Source organism: Phyllostomus discolor, chromosome 13, assembly GCF_004126475.2.
Source record: "Phyllostomus discolor isolate MPI-MPIP mPhyDis1 chromosome 13, mPhyDis1.pri.v3, whole genome shotgun sequence".
Taxonomy (NCBI): Eukaryota; Metazoa; Chordata; class Mammalia; order Chiroptera; family Phyllostomidae; genus Phyllostomus; species Phyllostomus discolor.
In genome coordinates, this window is record NC_040915.2 from 5,984,269 (window position 1) to 6,012,178 (window position 27,910).

A 27,910-nucleotide genomic window follows, 5' to 3' on the forward strand; every position below is an offset into this window, starting at 1 on the left:
TTGATTCCAGGACAGGGCACATGTCTGGGTTGCTGGCCAAGTCCCTGGCTGGGGATATGGGAGAAGCAACCTCCTTCTCTCTTTCCTTTCCCCTCTCTAAAAATAAAATCTTTAAAAAAATTTAAAAAAAAGAATACCCATGTACACCAGAAAAGTTGAACAAGAATGTTTTGTTCATGTTAGCCAAAAACTGGAAATAACCCAAATGTCCGTCAGTAACAGGATGGATAAATTCTGTACATCCATTCAATGGAACACCAGCTACTAGCACATGGATGATTCTCCAACATAATGTTGACAGAAAAAAAGAAACACAAAATGTGGAGTATAAATGTGGAGTATGTGAACTGTGTAACACATACAAAGTTCACACACAAGCAAAAGTAAAGTGTATCACTTAGGGATGCAAACACAGAAGTAAAACTATAAAGGGGAAGCAAGGAAACGATGTCCAAGAAAGTCAGGTTGGTAGTTACAAAAATAAGAAGGGGAGGATTTTGATCAGGATAGGACACGTGGAAGAGGGAGTTTCTTGGTCACTGAACGTAATTTACTCCTTGACAGAAATGATGGTCACATTAGTGTGTATTTGTTCGCTTTTCTGTATATATTTCACAAGTAAAAATGTCACAAGTAAAAATGAAGTATACAAGTATAACTTTATTATGCTGTATCATAACATAGCAACAGTAGAAACTGTTACATATCCACGGTAACTACACATATCTAAATTTATGCACATTTTCAAAATCTAAGCTGTCGTTTACCATTTTATATTGTATTATGCTCTGATATGCTGAAAAAAGTGAGGAGACAGTGAAGGCTGTAATAGCTATTTCCAGAGGTAGGATTCAAGATTTCCTATCTTGGATCCATCCTCCAACATAGGATTCACCATCATTAATTTGTATCTGAAAGGAAAAAATAATGGTTCTGATTGCAAGTAACGTATTAAATTCTGGTGAAATAAAATCATGGTTAAGTATTTTTTTAAAAAGTGGCTTAAGTCCTTACCATACCTTATTTTTCTTCATTATACTTACCACACTCCACAAGAGCATATTTCTTGCCTACTTCCTCTACCAGCAGGAAATATGTAAACTCCATGATAACATAAAACAAAGTTTATGCTATTTACTGGCATATCCCTGGCCCCTCAGACCTGTGCCTAGCACATAACAGGAGCTTGATCAGTATTTGCTGAATGAACAAACAGATCTAAGGACTTATTAAGAGGGATTTTGCTGTTAGAAAGATAAGCACCTGATTGTTCTTCAATAGCAAAGCAAGATATCTGGGTAAACAACCACTGTATTATGCAAAACTGAATGCTCTTTAAAAACACGCAATCTCATCTTTCCAGAATAACGGCAAAACAAAACAAAACCCACAAACAAACAAAACATGGGTTTAAAAAGCATTGGATCTAATAGCACATGGAATGAAAAGAAATTGAGATTTGGAGTATGTTGGGAGACTGAGTCACTACTAGTAGAAAAAGAAGCATTTGCTGGTCTGAATCCAGATCAGTTTTTACCAATGAATCAGAATCTCTGAGGGTGGGGTCTACAAACTGATATTTTTCAAAAGCTACCTCAGTGTTTCTAAGAGTCAATCACGTGTGAAAACTATGTTAACTCAGGCTCTGCACTAGACTGACTCATCTTAATTCCAGCCCCGGTGACACAGTGAAGGATATTGACTTGTGAGTGCCAGACCAAATGTGTGATACAAGTGGCTTCACAATTTTTTTAACTTTATTATTTTTATTGGGTATTTTCCATTATTTATCCCCCTTACACCCTCTTCCACCTCTCCTCTCGCCCACAATCACCACACTGTTGTCCATATCCATAAGTCATTTTTCTTTTTTGCTTCATACCCCACAAATTTCTTGAGGAAATAGAATCTTCCTTATATTTACACATTTCAATAAAGTTATTCCCCTTGAGACAATTTAGGCAATACTACTTTTTTTTTTAAAATCAGTAATCCTAATTTAAGCACCGAGATAAATATAGACACATGTTTGGGGGGCTGTCCTTGTTAAAATCAGTCACATGGAAAGGAAGGAAGCTCAAGCCTTTTCAATTTAATACTCTCCTAAAGGTAAACCTAGGTTTATAGGTCTAATCAGTGTTAACCCAGACAAGCTGCCTGCAATCCGATGAAGACTAAAAGTCCCACCAAAGATCGCTCATATTTTAAAAATCGCTTTTAGGCTGCTTGTATTTTCTTTAGGGAAGTCTCAAGTCTTACATGCAGAGCAAACATGGTCAAGTCCACAGTCTGTACTACAAAGTACGGATGAGAAGCATGCACTCTCCAGCCTCTCCCTTTCTATCTGCCTAAATCCTGCCCACTGGGAGTTACAATCCCCCAACCCCCACTGCTCAGGCTTGGTCCCTCTTGCCATTCCACCCCAACCTTCCACACTTGCAAAGACACACGAAGAAATTCCAGATATTTTTACATTTGTCATCACAGACTAGTTAGAAACCATTCTGGTCTGAGAGATACAATGGACCCAGATAGGAAAGACGTTTACCTCAGATAAATTTTCTGTATCTCAGTTTCCCATTAGCAAAAATCATTCCTCTGTGCTTCTCGGAAATGTTGCCAGATGTCTCAAATTTGAGGAAACAGCACAAACAAATACAGGTACCAATTATAAATCTCTGAAATAGCTAATGAATGCCTCCCAAATATCTGACACTTTCTCTCTGCTTTAAAACAGTACATTTCCTCTCTTTGGTCAAATATAAGCCATACATGTAAAATGATATGAAAACAGGCACTACAAAAACCCCCTGGTCCAACCCTGCCTCCTGGTATCTCTGCCCACATCACCTAGCCTGACTAAGGCAGCTTCCCAACAGCCTACTTAGGGCTGAAAAACTGCTATAAAGCAGGACTAAGGATTGGTGGAAGAGCTGACTTCCCTATAATGTAGATGAAGAGGACAGAGTTGCTCAGAGTCACATGCAAACCAGTGAACAAACCAGAATTAGAACCCAAATCAACTGGCCAATTTTTGTTTACTTGTAAGGCCAATAGTAGTTTGTATTGGATACAATGTTCATAACATGTTTACATGGTTTCCTCTACCTTTTAAAAGACTGATTTTCAGTTTGTTTTTTATAAAAGCATTTCAATTTTTTTCCATTTGTTATTTTAAGAATTAGGTCAAATGTAAGAATATACCAGTATTTTTATATTACATTTTCATTCATAAGAATGTATGCTAAATTCTCCCAACAGTTGGGGGTCATAAGGAGGAGGCTGGACAGATTACCTAGTGATAGTAGCAGCCAAAAACTATTAAGCACTCGGAGTGTGCCATGCATTAACTCTTGACATTCATTATTTCACTTCATTCTCACAACCACCTCAAAAAGTAGATTCTACCAAATTACCAAAACAGAAATTTAGGATTAGAAAAAGACATTATAAACAAGATAACATTACTAGAAGTGTCACATTTGGAAAAAAATCCAGAATCAGAGTCCATGTTACTGTACCTTATTAACCCATGAAAGAAAGAAAGACCAACGTCACCCATCAAACTGACATGTGTATTTATTGCACAAATTTCCCCTAGAATTGGGAGGTTATTATAATACAGGTGTACATTTGAGAAATGTATACAGAACAAGAAATAGTATGTACACTTATCTTACCATCTAAATAACTTAGAGAAAGCAGAACAATCTCCTAAGACATCTACCAGAAATAGGCGTTGCGTGAAATCTTTTTGTTTTTTAATGATCAACCCCAGTGTATGCCAATTAGAACAAAATTATATCTGTGCTGGTAAGTTTATTGCACTTAACAGTTTCAAACTCAAAATTAAGACATATTAATAAAAGCCAGGAATATTCAAAATCAAACCAATTAGTTTATATACAAGGAAAATTAGTTTTAAATCTATAATGTAAAAGATCCCTTTTTTATTTCCTATTGCGACCAACGGTTTTTAAAAATATGTAATGCATAGCTGTCTGTACCACAGGAAGTTGAAAAACTTATTTTGAACAGGCCAAATGCTTCCACATTCATCATAATGACCACCCTTTAAAAGCAGCAGCAGCTTACTCCGTGGGCCATCTGTATGAAAAAAAATGATTATGATGAAGGTAGTAGAAATTACAGAAGTGCTGGGAATTATGAAATTCAGGAATCCTATGAGGATTAATTAATCTATAAGAAACTATAGGCCCCTTCCCTCCGAGCAAAGCTGAGCTTTAAGAATAATGGTAGCATGAGCCATCCATTTATTAAAGACTAGATTTTCTAAATGCTAATTTCTTAGAGATTTCAAATAGCACTGTGAATAGTTTGATGACTAATTAAAAAAGAAAACATGCAAAACAGACTTTATCTACCTGCTACATATCATTCTGAACTACAATAAAAAATAATGTACAATGATGCACATATGAACTTTTCTATATTCTGAATTCTGCCAAAGAGATTGATTCATAGAATTCCAAACAATAGAATAGTGAAGAATTTCATTGATGAACAGAACAAGAATATTAAGCCAAAAAAAATATATCCATAAACACTCTTTGGCAGCAAGTCATCCATGGGAGACTCTGGTGCTAACTGGGACCAGCAGATAGGACACGGAAGCCAAACTGATTGCAGGCACAACAATTTCAGGTTACATTCCATTACAATCACCATTTCTTCTTAGTTTAGGTTGGAGAGTTCTTGAATACAGAGAGCAAGGCAAAATGTGACCCAATGCTATAAATTAAAGGTCAAAGAGTTAAACCACAGAAATCTTTAATCACTGAAAACTGAAACAGCAAAAATGAATATCTTATACAGGAAATATATATAGTAACAGAATAAGCAAGTGGTGTTTTTTTAACTAATCAAATAATTATGATAAAAATAGTCCATGAAAGCAGAAACCAACTTCACTTCTAGAATTAAAGTATCTTAGACCAGACAAGTAAAGAATAAACTATTATGTAGTATTCAAGTAAACTGAGGTAGTAGAGCATATTGAAAACTTTACCTACCCATCTCTCTATTTACATTACTTACAAAAGTTTGGTTCCATATTAGCTTTTCTCACAAGCAACATTCTACAATATATACAAAACAACAACAACTGAAAAGTGGAAACCTTTAAAAGAAAATTAGCTTTTGGAAGATGGGAATTTCAAGAGAATAATTTTAAGAGTTAAGAGTTCTATTAGTGTGAATTGAATATTATGAAGCAGTGACACAAATATTTATTTTCTGTGGGTTCAAGGATGGCTGATACCAAAAGCAAGGGCCTCAGCTACCTGAGCACTACTGAAGAAATATTATTTTTGCCAATGCTTTGGTACAAGTTTTAATTCTAATTTTAATTTATTAAATTCGGTGCAAATAGGTAAATATTAACATTTATAAGAATTAGCTTATACTTATAAACAAAACAAAGAGTATAAAGTAGTATTCTTATTTGGGGATCTATATTACTCACCCTTTAAAAAACAATTGGCTTTACTAATATTTAAGGATGTGTGAAACCGAAAAATCACCAAAAGTAACATTTCAACATTATATACAATTAATACTAGTTGAAAATATATATATATATATATATTTAAAAGGCATGTTTATCAATCTTGTATTTTAACCTCTTCTTTTTAAAAAACTAGATACATATGTACACTTTGGTGGAAAACAACACAGATTTACACTCATTCTTCTCTTATAATTAACAGGCTATTTAAAATATCAAGAAATATCTAGAAATTAGCTATTTTAATTGACAAAACAAAAAATAATCAAGGTTTGTAAACCTATGTACCTTAGAAATAAAGAATTAAAACAAATGAAGTGACTATTTCTGAGCCATTTAATCATGAGATATCTGTTGATATTTAAAGTTGTGGCAACACTGTAGTGATCATAAAAAATTCCTCAATGTTACTCATTTTATAGAAATTTCTAACTTACACTTTGGCTTTTCCAAATGCTTTCCCCCAAAATTACTTATGATGTTTTAGTTTCACTTGGTTAAAAATCTACTACCACCCAAAAAGTCCAGTCAAAAAGAAAAAGCCAAATGATCATACAAAATGTACTGCAATACAAGATACCCATGTGACTGACTCATTCAGATGGGACCCTAATGAGAAAAAAATGCCATAAATGTATGTTGTGTCTGCTTCCTTGGTTTCTACTTCACATTCCTAAAGGAGTATCTGTGCAACATATGGAGAGTGAGTGCTTGCTACAGCAGCCAGGAGAGGAAGGTCACTGGATTCAATCCTGAAATTAAGGAAAAAAAAAATCCGTCAAGCTTTCTGTATACCCCCAAGATATGAGTCCTACAGGCCAAATGACCGCTATCTGTGAAGTTACTACCCCTCAACAATCAAGGACCTAGGACACCCTGGTCAAAAGAAAAAGGTAAGAGAGCTGAGGATAATGACAGATGGAAATATTTCAAAATATTTCAATATTTCTGGTGAAAACCAGAACCAAATTCTTTTTTTAAAAGAAAGCATCTGAAACCCAATGGTAAAGTCATGGATGAAGGAAAGTATCTCGCTGACCTGCTGATGGACCATGCAAGGGACACTGTCTAGAAAATACAACATAATAAAATAATAGGATAATAGTGCACACCCATGTGGTTTTGAATACAAATGTTTCCATAATAAGATATACTGGGAAGAAATAATGGGAGCATCTTAAAAACATATCCTATCACAAATAATTTACAGGAAAAGAAAAATGGCCAATAAATATAGAAACACTCTTGTAGACTCATTCATGGTTGGAAAATAAATAAATCTACACAAGTAAAGTAAAATCAGACTTCATTTTTCAGATAGTACCCTGTAAAAGACTAAAACATTGGTAAAAGCCAGTAGTAGGAACAGTGTGCTTCCCACCATTTGTGAGAATTTATTCAAGTTCTTACCTGGGTCAAAATAACTATCACTATCTATCAAAAAGTTAATACATGTACCCTTCCTTTAACCAAAAATTCTACTTCAAATAATTTATTCTACTAACTTCAAAGATTTATATTCATTCTAGCATTGGTTTATAATAGCAAAACTCAGAAAATACAGCGGGTCCTCAAATAATGTCCTTTCGTTCAGTATCATTTCACTGTAACATCAATGAGATGCCAAAGGAACTTAATTCTTGTTTATATCAATTAGCACATGATAACTTGGTTTCATTATATGTTGTTTCACTTAAATTTGCAGACTCTATTAAAGATGTTAAATGAGAACTCATTGTTATATAAATCACGCCATACAATGGAATGCTATATAGCTATTAAAAATGAGATCAATATATGTTCATATGGACATTCAAGAAATATTAAAAGGCAAGGTGCTCGATAATATATAGAGTATAAATCAATTTCTATTTTTTGTATTTATTGATTTTAGAGAGAGGGAGGGAGAAAGACATCAATTTGTCATTACATTTATTTATGCATTCACTGGTCGATTTTTGTATGTGCCCAGACCGTGGTCTGAACTCGCAATCTTAGCATATCAGGATGATGCTGTAACCAACTGAGCTATCTGGCCAGGGACTCAATTTCTATTTTTTATCGTATACATTAAATAATTCTGTCAGAAGAAACAATCCTTTAATGGTGTTTGGATGAAGGTGGCAAGTTGGGGAAAACCTTTCATTTTATGCCACAATGCACTATAAACCAGCTAAATTCACATTACTTTAAAAACTAGTTTAAATTAAAAAAAACAATGGCATTATATGCAGGGAATCATCTATTTCCAATCTGGTTGGTAAGGAATAATGTTAATGAAAGAATTTAATTTGGTATCTGACATACACTAGCTATTTGCTGATGGCGGCTCTTTCTCCCTCCATAAAAACTGAATTATACAGAAGTTCTAGCTTGTTGTAATTTGTTCGACTAGCATTTCATGAAATAATTTACACATACACACACACCACATACAAACACAATGGCCATGGGACATAAGGAAAGCACTCACAGAACATAAAAAAGGGCTATACCATGACTCCCATCAATTTATCTGTTCCTCCTTCAATTAGCATTTTAGAGAACTGTCTTTTTCCTAAGAATAACTACAGAGTAGACAAACATATAGATAATGCAGAAGGAGGAATACTATGTAGATAATGTACTACCATCCAGTGTTTTTTAAACAGCTCACATTGGTGGCAGGGAGGAAGCTGAAAATGAGCTTTCAACATATTTGTAAGTAAAAATGAATAGTGCTTATTTTTCTAAGGCAGAAATTTAAATTCACCCTGGTTGGTATGGCTCAGTGGACTTAGCACTAGCCTATGAACCAAAGGGTTGCCAGTTCTATTACCAGTCAGTGCACATGCCTGGGTTGCAGTCCAGGTCCCCAGTAGGGGGCGTGTGAGAGGCAAACACACACTGATGTTTCTCTCCCTTTCTCCCACTCTCTATAAATAAATGAATGAATAAATGATATTTTAAAAATTATAGCAACTTCATTAAAAATTTTAAATTCATTTAATCCTTATCCAAGGATGTATTTATTGATTTTAGAGAGAAAGGGAAGGAGGGAGAGGGAGAAAGGGTGGAGGAAGAGAGAGAGAGAGAGAGAGAGAGAGAGAGACAGAGAGACAGAGAGACAGAGAGACAGAGAGAGAGACAGACAGAGGCACATCAATAAGTAGCCTCCCATACACACCCCAACCAGGGATAGAACGTGCAACCTAGGTATGTGCCCTGACTGGGGAATCAAACCCCAACTTTTTTGTTGTATGGGGCGATGCTCCAACCAGCTGCGCCACCCAGTGAGGGCTAGATTTAATTCATTTTTATCTGACTATATTCTCAACTTACTCTAATGGCACAGGGGACAATGAGTTTCAGATAGTGTAAGACAGGAATCTGCTCGTATGTGGTACAGAGCAACCTGAATGATAAGTGTCTAGCTTCTCACAGAAAAAGGCACTTAAAAGAAGGCAACTCTGGGGACAGAAGGGAGCACAATGTGAAAACAAAACCAGAAAAGAAATCATGAACATACCCTAGAACCACTCCCAGCTCCTTGACATGAACACGCATCTGCCCCCTCAGGTACTCAGACAGCATTTTGCTCTTAAAGTACAGCTCCTGTAATCGGTCTTCAAGGTGCATTACACACTGCAGTTGGGGGAATCAAGAACCAGGTCAGAAAACAATGTCCCATTCTAAGTGATTGCAATTTCCATAGCATCGTGTTTTTGACAAATCTATTTAGTTATTCCAACATGAACTACAATTCTGAGCACATTTTTAGAGTCAGTAATTCAGCTAAATGAGTGTAAACCTTTTTCTAGCTCATATCCAAGATTTTGAATTTAGTTTTATTTTTAAGTGGTAAATTAAAAATATTGTGGTACACAATACAAAATTTACCATGTTAACCATTTTTTAGTGTACAATTGAGAGGCATTAGGTATGTTCAAAATGTTGTGCAACTATCACCACTATCCATTTCCAAAACTTCAAAAAACTGTTATTTCAAATGTGATAAATATAATACTTATAAATTAATGTATTTCAAATGTATTTATAGGATAGGCTGCATTCTCCTACAGAAAGTAAAAGAAAACAAGTTTGCAACAGCTCACAGACCATGACCTGTAGTCTTTACTAGAAGAGAGGTATTTCCAAGCTGGAATATTAAAGCCTAAACCATTTACTGTTCATTAACTTGTTCGATTTGTAACATGGGTGTTTTCACGTGAACTGATGCTGTCAGGGGGTCCTACCTGCAGCCCGAGGGCTGCATGCAGCCCACAATGGTTGTGGATGCAGCCCGACACAAAATCATAAATTTACTTAAAATATCAGGAGATGTTTTTTGTGATTATGTGTCTCAATGTATTTAATGTGTGGCCCAAGACAATTCTTCTTCCAGGGTAACCCAGAGATGCCAAAAGGTTGGACATCCCTGCACATGTTTGAGAAAAAACCATGAGTGTGCAAGTGTTAAAATACTAAAGTCTTAAAGAGTGTTCCTTTCCAATGAAAATCAACTATTAAAACTCCTAACAAAAACTCATTTTCTTCTTAGAAAAACACAACTGAATGGATTTTTTGGCACACTTATTGTTCTGCGGTGCATGTTTTTCCCATAATGCTGACTTGGGCTGAAAATGAAAATGCCTTAAGTGAAAAAAAATTTTTTTACAGAAAATATATATTTTTTAAATAAAATTCATATGTGTATGTATACATGTATAATAAAATTTACCACAGTACCTATTGTTAAGTATATAATTCAGTGACATTAAATACATTTATAATGTTATGCTACCATCATCAATATCCATTTATAGAACTTTATTTCATTATCCCTAACAGAAACCCTATACCCATTATACAGTAACTCCTCATTCCCTCCTTCCCCCCAGCCCCTGATAACCTCTATCTAGTTTATGTCTCTATACATTGGCCTGTTCAAGATACCTCATATAAGTAGAATCATACAATATTTGTCCTTCTGTGTTTTGCTTACTTCACTTATCATAATATTTTCCACGGTCATCCATGTTGAAGCATGTATCCCATTTTCATTCCTTTTTGTGGCTGAATAATATTCCATTCTGTGTATTATACCATATCTTGCTTATCCATTCATTTGTTGATGGACATGAGTTGTTTCCAACTTCTGGCTATTGTGAATAATTTTGCTATGAGCATTATGGCACAACTGTATGAGTCCCTAGTTTCAGCTGTTTTCAGTATAAACCTGGAAGTAGAATTTCTGGATCACATGACAATACAATGTTAAACTTTTTGAGAAACTGCCAAACTCTTTTGCCATAGCAGCTGTACCGCTTTATATTCCACTGGCAATGTACAGGATCCAACTTCTCCCCATCCTCATCAATAAATATGTATTTAAATCATAGCCATCCTTATGGGTGTGAAGTGGTATCTTGTGATCTTCATTTGCATTTTCCTGGTAACTAATAATGTTGAACATCTTTTCATGTGCCTATTGGCCATTTGTATATATTCTTCAGGGAAACGGCTATTCAATTGTTCCTTTGTTTATTGTTGAGTTGTTGGAGTTTCCTGTATGTTCTGGACATCAATCTCTTCTCAGATATATGATTTACAAATATTTTCTCTCATTCTGTGGGTTGCTTTTTTATTTTGTTGACAATGAGTATCCTTTGATATAAAGGAGTTTTTAATTTGATGAAGTCCAGTGTATCTATTTTTTATTTTTGTTGCCTATACTCTTGGTGTCAAATCCCAGAAATCACTATCCCCCGTGTTTTATTTAGTTTTATAGTTTTAGCACTTAAGTTTAGGTGCTAAACTTGATCAAGTTTAGATTCAAGTTCGAGTTCATTTTTGTATATGGTATAAGAAGGGTTCAACTTCATTCTTTTGCATGTGGATATCCAGTCTTCTCAGATAGAGGTATTGAAATGACTCCTTTGCCTTTGTGTTTTGAAAAGGATCCCTTGTCTCAAACCAGTTAACCGTATATGGGAGGGTTTATTTGGGGGCTATTATATTCCGTTGGTTTATATGTCCGTCCTTATGCCAGTCCCACACTGTTTTGATTTATTGTTACTTTGTAGTAGGTTTTGCAACCAGGAAGCATGTGTTTTCCTACTTTGTTCTTCTTTTTCAACATTACTTTGTTTCCTAAGGGTCCCTTGAGATGCCACACACATTTAGGATAGGTCCATTTCTTTAACAAAGAAAGTCATTGGAATTTTTGACAGGGATTGCTTTGAAACATACATTACTTTGTGGAGTGCTGTCATCTTTGTAATACTGTCTTCCAATCCATGAACACGAGCTGTCTTTCCATTGATTTATGTCTTTAATTTCTTTCAGCAATGTTTTATAGTTTTCAGTGTATACGTCTCTTGCCTCCTTAGTTAAACTCATATCTAAGTATTTTAGACTTTTAATGTGCTTTCTTCATTTTCTTTTCAGATTGTTCATTGCTATGAAGTGCAGATATTTTTGCATGCTGATTTTCTATCTTGTGACTTTGCTGAACTCATTTATTAGGTCTATAAGGTTTTTTTTTGGGTAGAATCTATGTTCTCTACATATAAGATCATGTGATCTGCAGAGATAAGTTTACTTCTTCCTCCCCACTTTTAATAACTTTTTTTTCTTTTTCTTGCCTAACTGCTTGGGCAAGGACTTACAAATACTATGTTGAACAGAAGTGGTGAAAGTGGGCAACCATATCTTGTCCCTCATTTTAAGGGTAAATCTTCAGTCTTTCACCATCTGAATATAATGTCAGCTGTGGGTTTGTCATATATGGCCTTTATCATGTTGATCTATAGAGGTTTTTAATTACTCTATATTATAGTTCTCCTAAGTAGAAAAAGAACCTTGAAAATTCAAAATGGTGTCTTTGGTAAGAGGTTACCAGTATTACAAAAAGCGATCATCCAAAGTCCTGACATGACAATTAGGGTCCAGAATGTACTGGCATTCTGCACAAAGCTTAGGGACATTGCATCATGTCCATCCCTTACATGATACTTATCAGGCAATGAATTCTGGCTGCTGAAATCACAGAATATACTATACACACATGTACACTTCCCCTTCTTTCCTAGTCTGCTTGGACTGCCATAACAAAATACCATCGAATTGGTGGCTTAAACAACAGAAAATTATTTTTTCACAGCTCTGGAGGCTGGAAGTCTGAGATCTGGGTGCTAGTGTGGCCAGGTTCTAGTGAGAACTCTTTCCTGGCTGGCAGAGAACTGCTTTCTCCCGATGTCCTCACATGGTGGGGAGAGTGTAAATTTCTGTCCATTTCTTCTTACAAGGTCACTAATCCCATTATAAAGGCCCCATCCTCAGGACCTAATTAACCCTAATTAGCTCCAATTGGCCCAATTCTAAATACCATCACACTGGAGGTCAGAAATCCTATATAAGAATTTTAGAGAACACAAACATGCAACTGATAACACCTTCTTTCAGGAAAACAATGATGAAGTGAACAGCAGTGTTCAATGTAGGCACACTCAAAATAGAGTTTGGATACCTATCAGAGTGCTCAAATTCAAACCTCACACATACTTACAAAATTTGGAGACAAGTTATGTTTATAAAGCTGAAGAGTGGAATGAAGCAGATTGGAAACAAGACTGGAAACCAATACTTCCTTTCCCAGTTTATTATCTGTCACTCGTCTCTGGCTACTGGCCACTTGCACAGTCCATTTATCCATATCTGCTATAATACAGACAGCTTCTGCTATTGGTTCATCCAACACTGGATGCTGAAAAGAAAAGAAGAATTCATCTTAAAATGAGCAAATAAAGTTTTTATAGATAATGCTAATTGAACAAGGCAGGGAAAAGATATTAAAACACAAGCAGAATAAAAGAATATTAAGTTATGACAGCAACTGCCAATCTTCATAGGTAGAGGTTCATTATCAGAACTTTGTATTGTTGAATCCAGAATTTAACTGTCATTGGCCTTGGGCTAATTCATTCATCCAACAAATTTACTGAGTATCAACCACGTGCCAGGCAATTGGAAGAAAATCTTTTTTACCTTGAAAGAACTAGGTATTTTTAAAATAGACAGAATAGGGATTCACATGACCAAGTCAGTGGTAAAGTTCTATGCTAACTATCCCAGCCTGTGTCAGGCACTGATTTGCTTGAGCACCTCAGAGGCCATTCCTTGATTACATGAAGTACCTTGCTGGCTATGAGTGCTAGGTTTTTTGTTTTTGTTTTTGTTTGTTTTTTTGCATCCTGGGTTTTTATATTTTACCAAGATGTATATCTAGAGCATAGAAGCTAAAAGGAGCAAATCAACAGGTACTGCTGTGGTTAAATGGAAAAAAGTCACTCTACACACACATACACAATACCCCAATTACATTTTTTACAAATTCAGATCTATATCTAAAGGAAAATTTATAGAAAAAAAGAATGAATACCCAAACTGAACTAAGAGTATAAAGATGATTTCTTCTTTTTGCTTTGTTACATTTTTATATTGTTTGAATTTCTATCACAAGCATTTACCTAGGTGATGCTTTTATAGTAAGAAAATTTAACACATAGCGAATAGCATTTTTAACACATATGTACTGATAAAAGGACCACATGCACATGCATGTGCTCTTGGCTGTCTATGGTTTACACATAAAGACCAAAAATGACAGAAGACCAAAATGGCAAGTACACAGCACCACTATCATTAAGAGATGATAGCCCTACAATGCTCAATACTTCAACATCATTCTGCCTTTGGAAAGGTAAGGATTTCTTCAACCCAGACTATACAGATTATCAGCGATAAGACTGAGATAAAAAACTATGTGAAATACTTGAAAACAATGGCATTCTTCCTTTTGAGCTTTTAAGTTACTACAATTTTAAAGCTAAGATGTAAGTTTGCTCCTGGATAAACCCACATTGGGCATCCTCAAAGGATATATTTTTGCTCAGTTAATGAACAACCACTTTGAATAAAGCTTTTTCTTTGATGCTAAGGAAAATAAGACAGCAGAGCTCACAATCATGTGAGAAAGATGAAAATAAATACACCTGACTATAAAAAAAAACTTGTACAACAGATGAACTAGGAACCAGAGCTAGGGTAGCGTAAGAGGGCAACAGTGAGTTTTGTGTGACTGGGAGTGTCATAGGGGAAGGGACGAAGGGATATGGCACTGAAGTATGGATAGGACTGCTATTGATAGGTGGGAGAGAAATATAGATGATTCTGTAAGAGGAAATATTATGGGAAGACTCAAAGACAGAATTAGATACAAGTAACCAAATTTGTAAAAAATGATACTGAGAAACCAGGAAGAAGAGAATGGCAAAGAAAAACCCTGGAAAGATACACTGGGAACACCTTCTGTGGAACTGTATACTTTATATTTGTTTTTATAAAATGGTACTCAAATATTTCTTTTTAACTCTTATGAAGGACATAACATTTTTCTGTTCGCCAACTTAATTACCGAAATATAATTTTAAAAACAGTATATACATCTAAAGATGTATTTCTTACTTTTAAAAAACAAGATAATAGTGTACTTTAATGCAAGTATCTCTGTGGTTACAAAAAAAAATAAGAGGAATGTAAAGTGGAATAACAATTAAAGGCAGATACTACTTTCAAAAGCAGTGGGCCTCTATAGGAGATGAGAATTATGAAGGGGGTCCATCCATTCATTTTCCTTACACAAGGAAATGCCTAATCAGATAATGGAGAAACTACTAAGAAATATACTTTGTTTTAAGGTCCATAAACCACTTTAGAAATGAACTTTATAGCTTCTTATAGCACTATAACTTTATAGCACACTTAGTGTGTGGCTAAGATTTAAAAGATTTTTATCAATCCAAAATATTTTAAAAGACACCCCCACTTTTAAATGGTCCCAAGTCAGCAGTACCCCACGCCCCCCCACCCCACTGCTCCCGCCCAAGAGAGAAGGGCCTAAATTCCAAGTTCAAGATCAGAAATAATTCAAATCAATCACACTTTAGGAGTTGTTAGTAAATGATAACAATACAGTTATGGGGAAGCACAGTGCCAGTCATTCATTCTGAAATTGCTTGATTTTATTCAATGGATTGTCATACACAATGTCCTAATCTGATAAAATTTCAACTTAACATCAGTCCTTATCATCACCATCAACTTCTGGAAAAAACAGCTTACACTAGTGGCCGCATATTCTTAAGTGAGACTTTGTAGTTGCCTCCTCCACAACCTCTAAAGCTTATATTCAGCTTCAGATACTTCCACATCACAGAATGGAAGTGTGAGTATGTGAGAGAGAAGCAGTGAATCGAAATCTTTATTTTTCTTAAACCCTCTTCTCTGAGTTCCATGATTTCTGCAATACAAATTCATCCAAAATCTTACCAACATTTTTCTCTCCCAGGCATTTCTAGAATCACATTACATAAACTCCAAAATCTTCAAGTACCTCCTCTCTAGTGGATATTCCCCTATCTCTACCCTGTTACAAAACCTAATTTTTCAGCTGCTTGCTTGGTGTTCACACATGGCTTTGCAAACTGCACTTTCAACTCAAAGTATACAAATCAACTTCAGTGTGCTTTCTTCAAAATTAGCCAGTTTTCTTCAATTATTTTTAAAAAATGAAAAACGAGACCCCCAAATATTACAGAGGTAACAGGTCTTGGGGACATCATATAATGCTGTTCAAACTGGCATTGTCTTTTGGGGAAAAAATTAACCAGTATGCATCAAGAATGTGAAAATAGCCCCACCTTATAAATTGTCTAGAAACTTCATTTCTGGAAATCAAGCCTAAAGAAAGAATCTTAAATCCACAAAACATAGCAACAGTATCAATGTTATTTATAATGGTAAAAGGAAGAAAAGTTCTTTTAAAAGTTAAGCAACAGAGAATACAAAGCTCAGAAATAAACCCAGGTGTATATGCTCAGTTAATATATATTGAAGGAGACAAGGATATACAATGGAGAAAGGATAATCTCTTCAATAAATGGTTTTGGGAAAATTGGACAGACATATGCAAAAGAATGAGGCTGGATCCCTACCTTATACCATACATGGACAAACAACCCAAAGTAGATTAAAGACTTGAACCTAAAGCCTGAAACCATAAAACTCCTATAGAAAAACAGAGAAGAGCCTTTCATATCAGTCTTGGCAATGATGTTTTTAGATTGGACAACAAAGGCAAAGGCAATAAAAGCAAACTAAACTAACAGGCTTTTGCACAGCAAAAGAAACCATCAGCAAAATGAAAGGGCAACCTATAGAATGGGAAAAAGTATTTGCGAACCATGTATCTGATAAGGGGTTAATAACCCCCTCACAAAAAAAAACAATTACAATTAAAAATGAGTAGAGGAACTGAACAGCCATTTTTCCAAAGATATACAAATGACCAACAAGTACATGAAAAGATGCTCAACATCATGAGTTATCAGGGAAACGTGAATCAAATCACAATGAGAAATCACCTCATACCTGTTTGAATGGTTATAACCAAAAAGACAAGAGGTAAGTGTGTGAAGAAAAGGGAATCCCTGTGCACTGTTGGTGGGAATGTAACCTGGTGTGACCACTATGAAAAAGAGTATGGAGGTTCCTCAAAAAATTAAAAACAGCCCTGGCTGGTGTGGTTCAGTGGATTGAGTGCTGGCCTGTGAACCAAAGGGTCGCTGGTTCAATTCCCAGTCAGAGCACATGCCTGAGTTGCGGGCCAGGTCCCTGGTGGGGGACACACGAGAGGCAACCACACATTGATGTTTCTTGCCCTCTCTCCCTCTCTTCCTCTCTCTCTAAAAATAAATAAATAAATAAAATCTTTTTAAAAAATTAAGAACAGAACTATCATATGATCCAGCAATTTTACTATTCCATTTCTGGGCAATATATCCAAAGGAAATAAAAAACAGATGTCAAAGGGATGTCTGCACTCTGTGTTAACTGCAGCATCATTCACAAGAGTCAAGACATAAAAACAACCTGTCGATGAATGAACGGATAAAGAAGATGTGATACACACACACCCACCCACACACACACACAATGAAATATTTAGCCACGAGAAAGAAGAAAATCCTGCCATTTGCAACAACATGGATAAACCCTGATGGCCTTCTGCTAAGTAAAATATATTTGACAGAGAAAGACAAATACTATATGATCTCACTTACATGTAGAATCTGAAAAATACAAGCTCGTAACAGCAGAGGAACAGATTAGTGGCTGACAGTGGTGGGTGTAGGGGGTAGAGAAAAATGAGTGAATATGATCAAAAGGCACAAGCTTCCACTGATAAGATAAATAAGTTCTAGAGATGTAATGCACAGCATGGACACCATACTGAACAATACTGTATTGTATATTCAAAAGTTGCTAAGAGAGTAGATCTTAAAACTTTACATTACAAGAAAAAAATGGTAACTATGGGAGGTGATGGACATTAACTAAACTTCCTGTTGTAATCATTTGCAATATATGCATATCAAATCAATATGTTATGCATTTTAAAGTAATACAATGTTGTATGTCACTTATATATCAATACAACTGGAAAAAATAAAGCTGAACAACAGAAGAATGATGACAAAAACCGTATGACAAAACCAGGAAATAATAAACAATAAAAATGTTTACAAAGTACATTAATGATATGAAGAAATTCTCTTACATCAACTGTTAAGTGACAAAAGCAGAATTCAAAACAGTAAATATAATACCATATTCATGTATGTATATAAATATAATACCATGTATAGTGTGTATATACACACATAGGCATGTATACATTTTTATCTATGTAGGTATATATCTGTATGCATTAAAATATGTGTATATATAAACAGCCTCCATTTTATATATGTATATGGTGTGTATAGCACATGTACATACATACATGCATACAAACAGAGCAGGAATGATGACAAAAAGATACTAGGTACAGGGTGCCTAATATACAAAAAACACCAGATAGTACAACTCTGATATATAAATAGTAGTATCATCTTCATTAGCCAAAGAACCTGAGGCTCTATTAGACTGAGGGTCTTATCTTAGGATATATAGGTAATAGGTGGCCAAGACTGAGTCTTCTAAAATGCCATATACTGCATAATGACATTCTATATTAAGAATGGCTGCCACTGAATAGCAGAGTTAGAAAAATTTGTGTTTAACTTTCTATGCATTTCAATATTTTATAAATATATATTTATTTGGCCATAAGAAAAATGCTACTATCTCAGAAACTTAGGAGAAAAAGAAAAAACACTCCACTAATATACTTCCAAAGGGTAAGATTGTATCTTTTTTCAAAAGCAGCATTCTCATTATTATGTATTAAAAGGCCCCTATAAGTTTTTCCATGTAGGAAAATTAAAAATATTTCTCAGGTTATATGTAGTGATGATACATTTTAAGTATACAAAAACTTAAACCATTAAAAATAAACTTTATAACAAACAAAATTAAAACAGATTTATATATACAGAGAACAAACTGATGGAGACCAGAAGGGAGGGATGTTGGGAAGGTGGGGTGTAATCAAGTGATGGGATTAAGAGGTACTAATTGGTAGTTACAAAATAGTCACAGGGATGTAAGGTAAAGCACAGGGAATATAGTTAACAATACTGCAGTAACTATCAACGGTGTCAGGTGGGCACTTGAATTACTACAGGAAAGACCTATATGAAAGTCTTTCTGCTATGCTATACCCCTGAAAACTAATACAAAATAGTATTGAATGCAAGCTGTAATAAAAATAAGTTATTCTCCATTAAAAAAATAAACTAAACCTTATATATGAATAGGAAAAAATGACTAATAAGAAATTCAACAACCTGTTAGTGCTGAGATTAAGATTGGTATTTCACTTTTCATTTTTTTCTGTAACACTACTTTGATAATAAATATCTTAATTATTATAAATAAAAATATCAAAGGGAAAGACAGAAAATGCAGCTACTAAAATGAAGGGCAAAAAATAAAAACTCATCCTTTTTACCATAGTGGAAAGACTCCAAGAGCAATAGAATTGGGACCATTAACATAAGTCTTGCAAGCTTTGTAATGCCGATTTTACTATTTGTATCTACAGTAACCTTTGTTCATCTATTTTAGAGACAGTATGACATCACAGCTTAAGAACAGGCTTAATTAAGATCAGGACAGATTTTTAGCTATGCCATTCCCTATCTATATAACTTAAAAACCTTTCCATGCCATACTTGAAATACAGGGGTGGTCATAAGTACCAAAAGGGATTATTTTAAGATTAAGTGAGGTATTATATTTTAGTGTCTAGTACATACTAAGGCCACAATGAATACTAAATGGTTATTATTATTATTACTACTACTCCTCCTCTTCTAATAATTAGCAGGTAGAAACCCTTAGTACCAGAATGCTTTGTCTTTAATAGAAGAGAGGAACTCCTTCAATGCCAGGTTTTCAGGAAGAACACCAAAGAACACTGTGCTTGGTAATGGATACAGATGCAGAAAAAAAGGGACTGAGTGACTAACATCAGACATAAGGAAAGACAAGGGGACACAGAGAGCATGACAAGGACTCATATGAGATTTCCTAACCCAGTACTTACTGAGCACTATGGTAGGCACTGAGAAGACAAAATCAAAAAAACAGAAATAGTTTCTTTGCCCTGAAGGTCAAATACCACCAACTGATATAAATTCTTTCATCTGAAGCATTAAATGACTTACTCTATCTTCTTCAAGTATTTGTTTTTTATGTGTTCTACTACACTTATTCATGTACTTGCCTTATTTTCTCCAATACTAAGTAATTAATGAGATTGGCAACGATTTCTTTTTCATCTATATATCCTTTGAAGTGTTAGCACTATGTTCAGAACATGTGTGTCAGTAAATATTTGGCTGGTGTGAAAAGGTTGAGCAATAATATATCCTTTAGATAGAAAGAACATGAGTTTGACTAAGTTTTGCTGAATATACCATGATTTCCCTACTATATAATAAAACACCAAAATTTACAACTTCAGGTAACTTTCCACGGGCACAGAAGGTTCAAATCTGTTTTTTTAAGATTTTATTTATTTTTAAAAAGAGAGAGGGGAAGGGAGGGAGAAAAATTGTTTTGAACAAAGTTAAATACAACTAAGAGCCATCATATGGAAAAAACTAAACAAACTTTTTGGTCAACCCAATTATAAAATTAGGATAGAAAACAATGAAATATAAGACTAGATAATAGAAAAAAATCAACTGAGATGACAATTGTTTCCTTGAAAAGATCAACAAACAAATCTTAAGCTAGAATAGGAATCAACAAACCTATTCTGTAAAGAGCCAGATGGAAAATATTTTGGCTTTAGGGGCTATACAATCACTATCTCAATGACTGTTGAGGCAGGAAAATAGTCCTAGAGAATATAAATAAATGGGTGTGATCATGTTTCAATAAACCTTTATTTATAAAAAGCAGGCATATTTGTCCCATGAGCCATTGCTTGCTGATATTTGATGTATATGGGTCAAAAATATCTACTAATGAAATCAAGGCATGAATGACCTCTTTGGAAAATCCCCTGCCTTTACGGGGAGGAAAAAAAGGACAAATACAGATTACAAAACTCAGGGATGAAAGAAGGGACATAATGAGAGACCTTATAGAAATTAAAAAGATTAGTATATGCTATGAATAATTTTATTTCAATAAATTAGATCACTTAAATGAAACTGACTTCTAGAAAGACAAAAATCAGCAAAATTGAATCAGGAAGGAAAAAAATCAGAATAGATCTATAACAAGAAATTGAATTAGCAATTTAAGATATTCTCTCATTTTTAAACAACTAGACTCAGAGACTGGTCTAGTTGTCTCTTTACTGGTAAATTCTATCAAACATTTAGAGGAAAAAAAACAATACCAATCTTCCAGAAAATCTTGAGAGAAAAAAGAGGAAATACTTCCCAACTCATTCTATATTATTCTATAAGGCAAGTATTATTCTGATATTAAAGCTAGACAAAGACATCACAAGAAAACTACAGACTAATACTCTCATAAATATAGACTCCAAAATCCACAACAAAATATTAGTAAATCAAATCCAGCAACATATAAAAAGTACTATATTCCATGACTAAGTGGGATTTTCCCCTCTAGGAATACAAAAGGTTGGTTTAACAACTAAAAATCAATCTATGTAATCTATCACATTAACAGTTGAAAGAAGAAAAACCACACAATTGTTTCAATAGACACCAAACAAGTATCGGACAAAATCCCCTACCCATTCATGATTGGGGGGGGGGGGAAGGGGGGAGGCCAGGAAGGTTGGTGGCAAAAAAAAAAAAAGAAAAAATAGGAAAATGGAATCTTTTCCACTTGATAAAGGTTTGGTTTCTAACTTTTCTCAAGTATGAATCTTTTCCTTGTATACCTGACCCAGAATACTCATATACATTGCTCATCTGTAACAATCCTACAACTAACATCATACATAACAATGAAAGACTCAATGTTTTCTAAGACAGGAGCAAGACAAGGATGTCCACTCTCAGCATTTCTATGTAAGAGTTGTATTGAGGTTCTAGGCCCTACAACCAGGCAAGAAACAGAAACAAAAGGAAACTAGAGTATAAAAGAAGATGTCAAACTGTCTATTTATTGATGATATAAGCTTGTATGTAGAAAAATCCTAAGGAATCCATAAAGAAACTACAAAAGCTAACAAAAGAGTTCAGCAGGGTGTCAGGATGCAAGCTCAGTATACACAAATCAACTGTACTTCCAGTCTAGCAAATCATAATCTGAAAAAAAACTAAGAAAATAATTCCATTTGCATTTAAAGCATTTGCAATTGTCTTACTATTATAAATAATCCAGTGATAAACATCTATAAATACATACAATACTTCCTGTATTTCAGATTTCCATTTGTATATTCGAATGCTCTCTACCTGCTTTCATAATAGGTACAAACATGCAGGTATTAGATAAAGTAATTGATTCTGAGAACAATGACTATATTACACAGTGAAGTGTGACCAAAATATAAGGCAATTCTGGATTCTAGTGGTTAACAGAGTTCATTCTAAATAAACTCAAGAGCAGTGAAGGTCACTCACCTGCACAGCATGGGACAAATCTGACAGCAGACATTGACGGAGTCTCTCATCACTACCAATTCCTTGAAGAACAAAGTCAGGCACATACGATGAACAGTAGCCACCTAACAAGGACCTCCCAAAATTGGCGATGTTGGGTTGAACAGCACTAACTTCGATTAACTTTGACCTAGAAGAGAGGTCCCAAAAGAAGGTATATATAATTAGTAATAAACATATTTTACCAATAAAGAGAATTTTGGACTCTACTAGTCTGTGTTTAATACCATCACTTTCTACAAAATATTCTTAGAGTACCATTATTGTTCTATAAAAACTGGCTCAAGTGTTCAATCAGACCACAAAATACTCCTGCTTATCTAGAGAAGAGGGTCTGATGAACAATTTTGTAATGCATTGAGCATAAATTACTCATAATAGACTTTAGCAATGCTGTCCCTTGTATATATAACATATCTTAATACAATAAGATTATGAAAACCATCACCTAAAACAAAGTAGTTAAATATCTCACCAACCCAAGGTTTGGTTTCTAACTTTTCTCAAGTATGAATCTTCTCCTTGTATACCTGACCCAGAATACTCCTATACATTGCTCATTTTCCTCTTAGTCTTAGCTAAATTTATTTATAACAGCCATTTCCTATCTTTTTCAGTGATGATCTCTCCCTAGTTTCCGAGCTCAGCCTTGTTCCCTTTGGAGGGCATAATTCACTCGTAAATGGCTTGAAAACTCCTAAGAAGTAAGAAGTCTCCTACGTACCAACATAACTTCACTGCCTTCACAAAGCCTTTCTGGGGTGTCTATGGGGCTTAGCCCTTAATCTTTCCCATGAGTAGTAGAACATGACAATAAAAGAGAATTTGTCTAGGAAAATAACCTCTTCTTTTATGTTTGCTTCTACCAACCTTCAAAGACCGACTAAACTAAAGAACAGTATATATTTATATAAGGCCTACTATAGACTGAAACTTTCTACTTACCCAGGAAAAGGTATCTCATCCTCTTCTGCCCAATCTTCTTGCTCTCCTCCATAATAGCTGCTTACTTGTCTAGTCAGATCGTGACCTGTATCTTCACTTTCACTATCCCCAAGAGCACTATCTGAACTTTCATTTCTTGGAATGTCCCATTCACTTCCTACAGCTATTTTTTTCTCTGAATTCTCTTTATCCCCATGGGGGACAAGAATAGAGAGTGAATCTCTTTGGTCCTGCTGAGGATAGCAGGTTTTACATGAATCTTGGTGAACTGTTTTTACACATTTACAAAATTCATTGTTCTGCTTGCTATTTTTTGTACACAGTCTTTTTGAAAACTCTAACATAGAGCAGCGTTCTTTACTGTCTGTACTTGTTTTAATTGGAATATCATCAATAGTCCTGGTTTCAATTGAATCATCATTGAAATATTCATCGAACAAACTCATGCTTTCTGGGTCTGAATGATTCCAACAGGGAAGTTCACAGGGCTCTCCAGAAACCATGTTTGGTATATCAGACTCTTGAGATTGGTCCTTAGTTGTTTGTTTAGTTTCTTGATGCTGATCAATAGCCCCTCTTTCTTCCTTCAGTGGTTTGGTGTGATGCCTACTAATCTGATCCACCACAGCCTGACTCCGGAGTTCTGTATCTGAGTCAGGTGACATAGAATCCCCAATCAAGAAAGTAACTTTTGTCTGGGTTGCCTCACAAGAAAATGCAGCAGTCACAAGCTTATCTGGAGGTTTTTTTTCCACAGTCATTCCTGTGGTTCTCAGCACTTTGCTTGTGTGATTTCCAGAATCCAGTAATTCATCACTCTGCCATGTTTCTTCTGCTGGCTCTAAGCTTGACTTCGACAATAGACATTTGTCAACTGGAGCAGATCCTGTGCAAACAACTGTCTCAAACTTGGTATCGAGGCAAGTTCTTAATTTATCTTTGCACTGTTTAACATCAAGAGCATTTTCTTCTTGGCGGTCAGAAGGAGAAATCATTTGGCACTCATCTGCAATTCCTAGCAGCTCCTTAGAGCTGTCTTGAACATCCCCACTCTCTTGTTGTGAAATATTCTCTGTATTTTGCCCAAGAAGCGGATGACTGCAATATTTACAGTTACAATTAGGAGTCCTTGTCTCTTCTGACTCTTTAAAAAGCAAACTGCTTTTATTTCTATGCATTGTAATAAGCACATATTCAGATTCTTCTATTTCACCTTTCTCTAATGTGGTAGTAATTACTGTGCCTGGCATAACAATAGCTTCATCTTCTCCATTTTCTAAAAGATGGGTTTCTTGAAGTTCAGAACATCTTATGAAATAAGTAAGAAAATAAAGCAGCCTCTGAACCATGTCTTGCCGTTTGCCAACTACCACAGTCCTTGATAACCTTACAGGAGAGCCAATAGCGCCGTACAAGTCCCCTGCAATGGAAAAGTCGGTTAATGGGCACATCCTCTACTCATGCAGCTAAGCAGGCTATTTTCAATGACTGAAAACCTACTCTTATTGTATGAGGGTTCAGGTTTCATTCTTAGTTCTTTAATAGTGAGTGATTATTCAGGTGAGTAGGATGAGATGAATGGTCTAAAACCAAAAAGAAAGGTGAATGGAGGGGTTTTCTACTTTCCTCCTTAGGAAGTTGCTATTGTTCTGAAACCTCAAGCAGAAAGTCAGTTGTACCAAGAAACTTTTCTGTGCCAGACCCCAAACAGAGCACACCATCTGGGTGGAGAAGTACTGCCTGAAATACTATGTGCAAAAAGATTCTGCAGCTGCATCCAACACAGCAAAGAGGAAGCACAGTTATCTTCTGGTGGACAAGGAGAGGGAGGGAGCAATGGTGGAATGCAGCAAAGCTGGAGTAGTCACATTACACTAAACTTTCCTTGATTTAAATTATAATACCAAACATTAACTGTTGCTACCCTAGCCAGGACCCCACAATGCCCATGGTTTTAAAAGCCCACTTTCCCTTCTATTCCCTTAAGGGCTGGGTCCTCAGGATAGACCAGAAAGGGCATAAAGAGTGAGACCTGTCCTAAGAGGGAAAAGAGGGTAACACATTTAGCCACGTGGTTCCTTTTCATTTGTATCCATACTAGACATGAGTAGCCACTACATTAAAAAAGGTGGGCAGGGATAACTAAGAGCTATCAATGTCATTTTTATATTTATGCCACAGCTGAAACTAAACCAAAAAGGTGCCAAAACACTTTAAAATGGAGAATTCAAAGTCATTATTTTAAATTGAATTCAATTTTGCAGGTTGTCAGTATACAGATTTAAAAACCTCCATTTATACTTTATAAAACACACACTTTTTAAAGGAACAAACACATAATAAGCCTCAAATAAAGGTATGCTAAGGCAGTATTATGATAAATTTTCTTTTTTGAGAAAAACACTGGCCCTAATACCATCACGCCACTGTTCAAAACTATTCCCAAGGTTCCCACTAATTACTAAATAAACTGAAACTGCTTTGGTATGGCAAGTGGCTTTTTGGAACTTGCAGTGACAGAAAGCCACTTGTCATCTGCCAGTGACAGAAGACATAGTGCAGAAGACAAGTGGCTTTCTGACACTTGCAGTGACAGAAAGTGGCTGCCTGGGTATCTGGGATGATGAACACAGAGAGTGGGGGAGAACAGAGTGAGGGCATGAGATAACTTTGAAAGTGATGGATATGTTCACCAACTTGATGCTGGTGATGATTTCAGGGGCATTATGCTTTGACATATACATCTAAACTTACAAAACTGTATACTTTATATAGGTGTTTGCTGTATATTAATTATTCTAATGCAGTTGGAAAAAGGAAAGGAAGAAGAGAGGGAAGAGGGAAGAGAGAAAAGGGTAGGAGGGAGGAAGGAAAGAGGGAGAGAGGGAGGTTGGTTATCTGAACTAATAAACCACATAACAATCTGTCAGGCAAGCTCACTCACCAGCACAACCTAAGAGAAGTTTCTACCAGGTCACCAAAGTGCTTTCCTATTCCACCCCCATTACCTAATAGTAATAGAATAAGGGTAGGACTAACAGCAGGTACATTACCCAACACTGTCCTAAGCACTTTACATGTATTATCTCATTTAATTTTCACAATGAAATATGTACTACCTATTATTATCCCAACTTTGCAAATAAGGGAACTACGATTCAAATGCAGTCTGCCTGATTTCACAGCCTGTGCTTTTAAGCAACATGCAACACTGCCTTCCTAATGACTGTCTACTCATCAATTATCCTCTCTCCTCTCTATTAACCATTTATTCACTGGGGCCTAGCACAAAGGGAAATATTTTTCAAAATTATTCAACAAATGAATAAAAGTGAACCAATGCAAACCTCAATGACTGCTTTTTAGTTATTCAGATTTATCCTAGCTATCATGGGTGACTTTGTTGATTCATTCTTGCTAGGCAAAGGACCTACCACAATCCCCCCTGAAGACCCTGAAGTTGCTAGCGAACTAGCCATCATCCTGTTCCTCTTGCTCCTGCCATAGCTCTCTATCTATAAGGAATATACACATAGGATGGGAAGGGGGAGGATAAGACAACCAGCAGACATGACAGAACAAGTGATGAACAGGTACTTCAGAGTGCAGGAGGTAAAACAGTATTTACTACTACTACTTCTTTTTTTTGGCTATAAAATAACTCCAGACAGTCACAAAAAATTCTAAATATAATGCATAATGTAGGACTATCAGACTACATACCCAATTGTGCCCAAAGTGGGTTATAAGGATGAGTCTTCGCCAACATGTCCACACTCTGAGAGGAATGTTTTTCTAAAAATATTTTTATAGGTGGTTGTCCATTTGGCATGACTGTTGGAACCCAGGCAAGATGATTGGTCAAAACTGCAGTAATGAGTGCTGGCAAGAATCTGAAAACAAAATGCATTCTATCAAATTCCAATCAGCCTTTGCGAAACCTCAGGTAAAATACAGTGACAGAATAAAGCAAAAAGAGTACATATTCTCATGTGGCCAAACAGGATTTTAAAAAAGAGAGGGGAGAAGAAAGGATAGGCACATCACCAGAATGAAAATGAGTTAATTTTTCAGTATGTAGGAGTCAAAGAAAATCCTTAAAATAAAGACAGATTCACAAGGAGCTATTTCTGATCAAAATTACAAAACAAAAATGTAGCTTTACTTATAAAATTATGGTTTCTTTTCATTAAACCATTAAATTATGGTTTCTTTGCACAATTTGTTAACAAAGTGACCAGGAGGTGATACGTTTCCAAATTACTAAATGAGAAAATGAAGGAAAGTATTAACC

The 27,910-nt window shown here is 35.4% G+C and overlaps 1 protein-coding gene across 2 annotated transcripts in view; it reads right to left on the reverse strand.

Annotated features, from left to right (window-relative positions):
• Nucleotides 1–3,555: 3,555 nt before the first annotated feature.
• FNIP1 (folliculin interacting protein 1) overlaps nt 3,556–27,910 on the reverse strand; it is a 123,363-nt gene continuing 99,008 nt past the window's right edge. The window contains exons 13-18 of one of the 2 annotated variants that reach the window (XM_028527517.2): nt 27,340–27,509; nt 23,617–25,036; nt 22,633–22,801; nt 13,077–13,274; nt 9,036–9,151; nt 3,556–6,279 (exon numbers count right to left, since the gene is read on the reverse strand). In XM_028527517.2, the coding sequence (XP_028383318.1) occupies nt 6,201–6,279; nt 9,036–9,151; nt 13,077–13,274; nt 22,633–22,801; nt 23,617–25,036; nt 27,340–27,509 (2,152 nt within the window). In that variant the 3' untranslated portion in view covers nt 3,556–6,200. The remainder of the gene's footprint in view (nt 6,280–9,035; nt 9,152–13,076; nt 13,275–22,632; nt 22,802–23,616; nt 25,037–27,339; nt 27,510–27,910) is intronic. The other variant, XM_028527518.2, reaches the window with a different exon arrangement.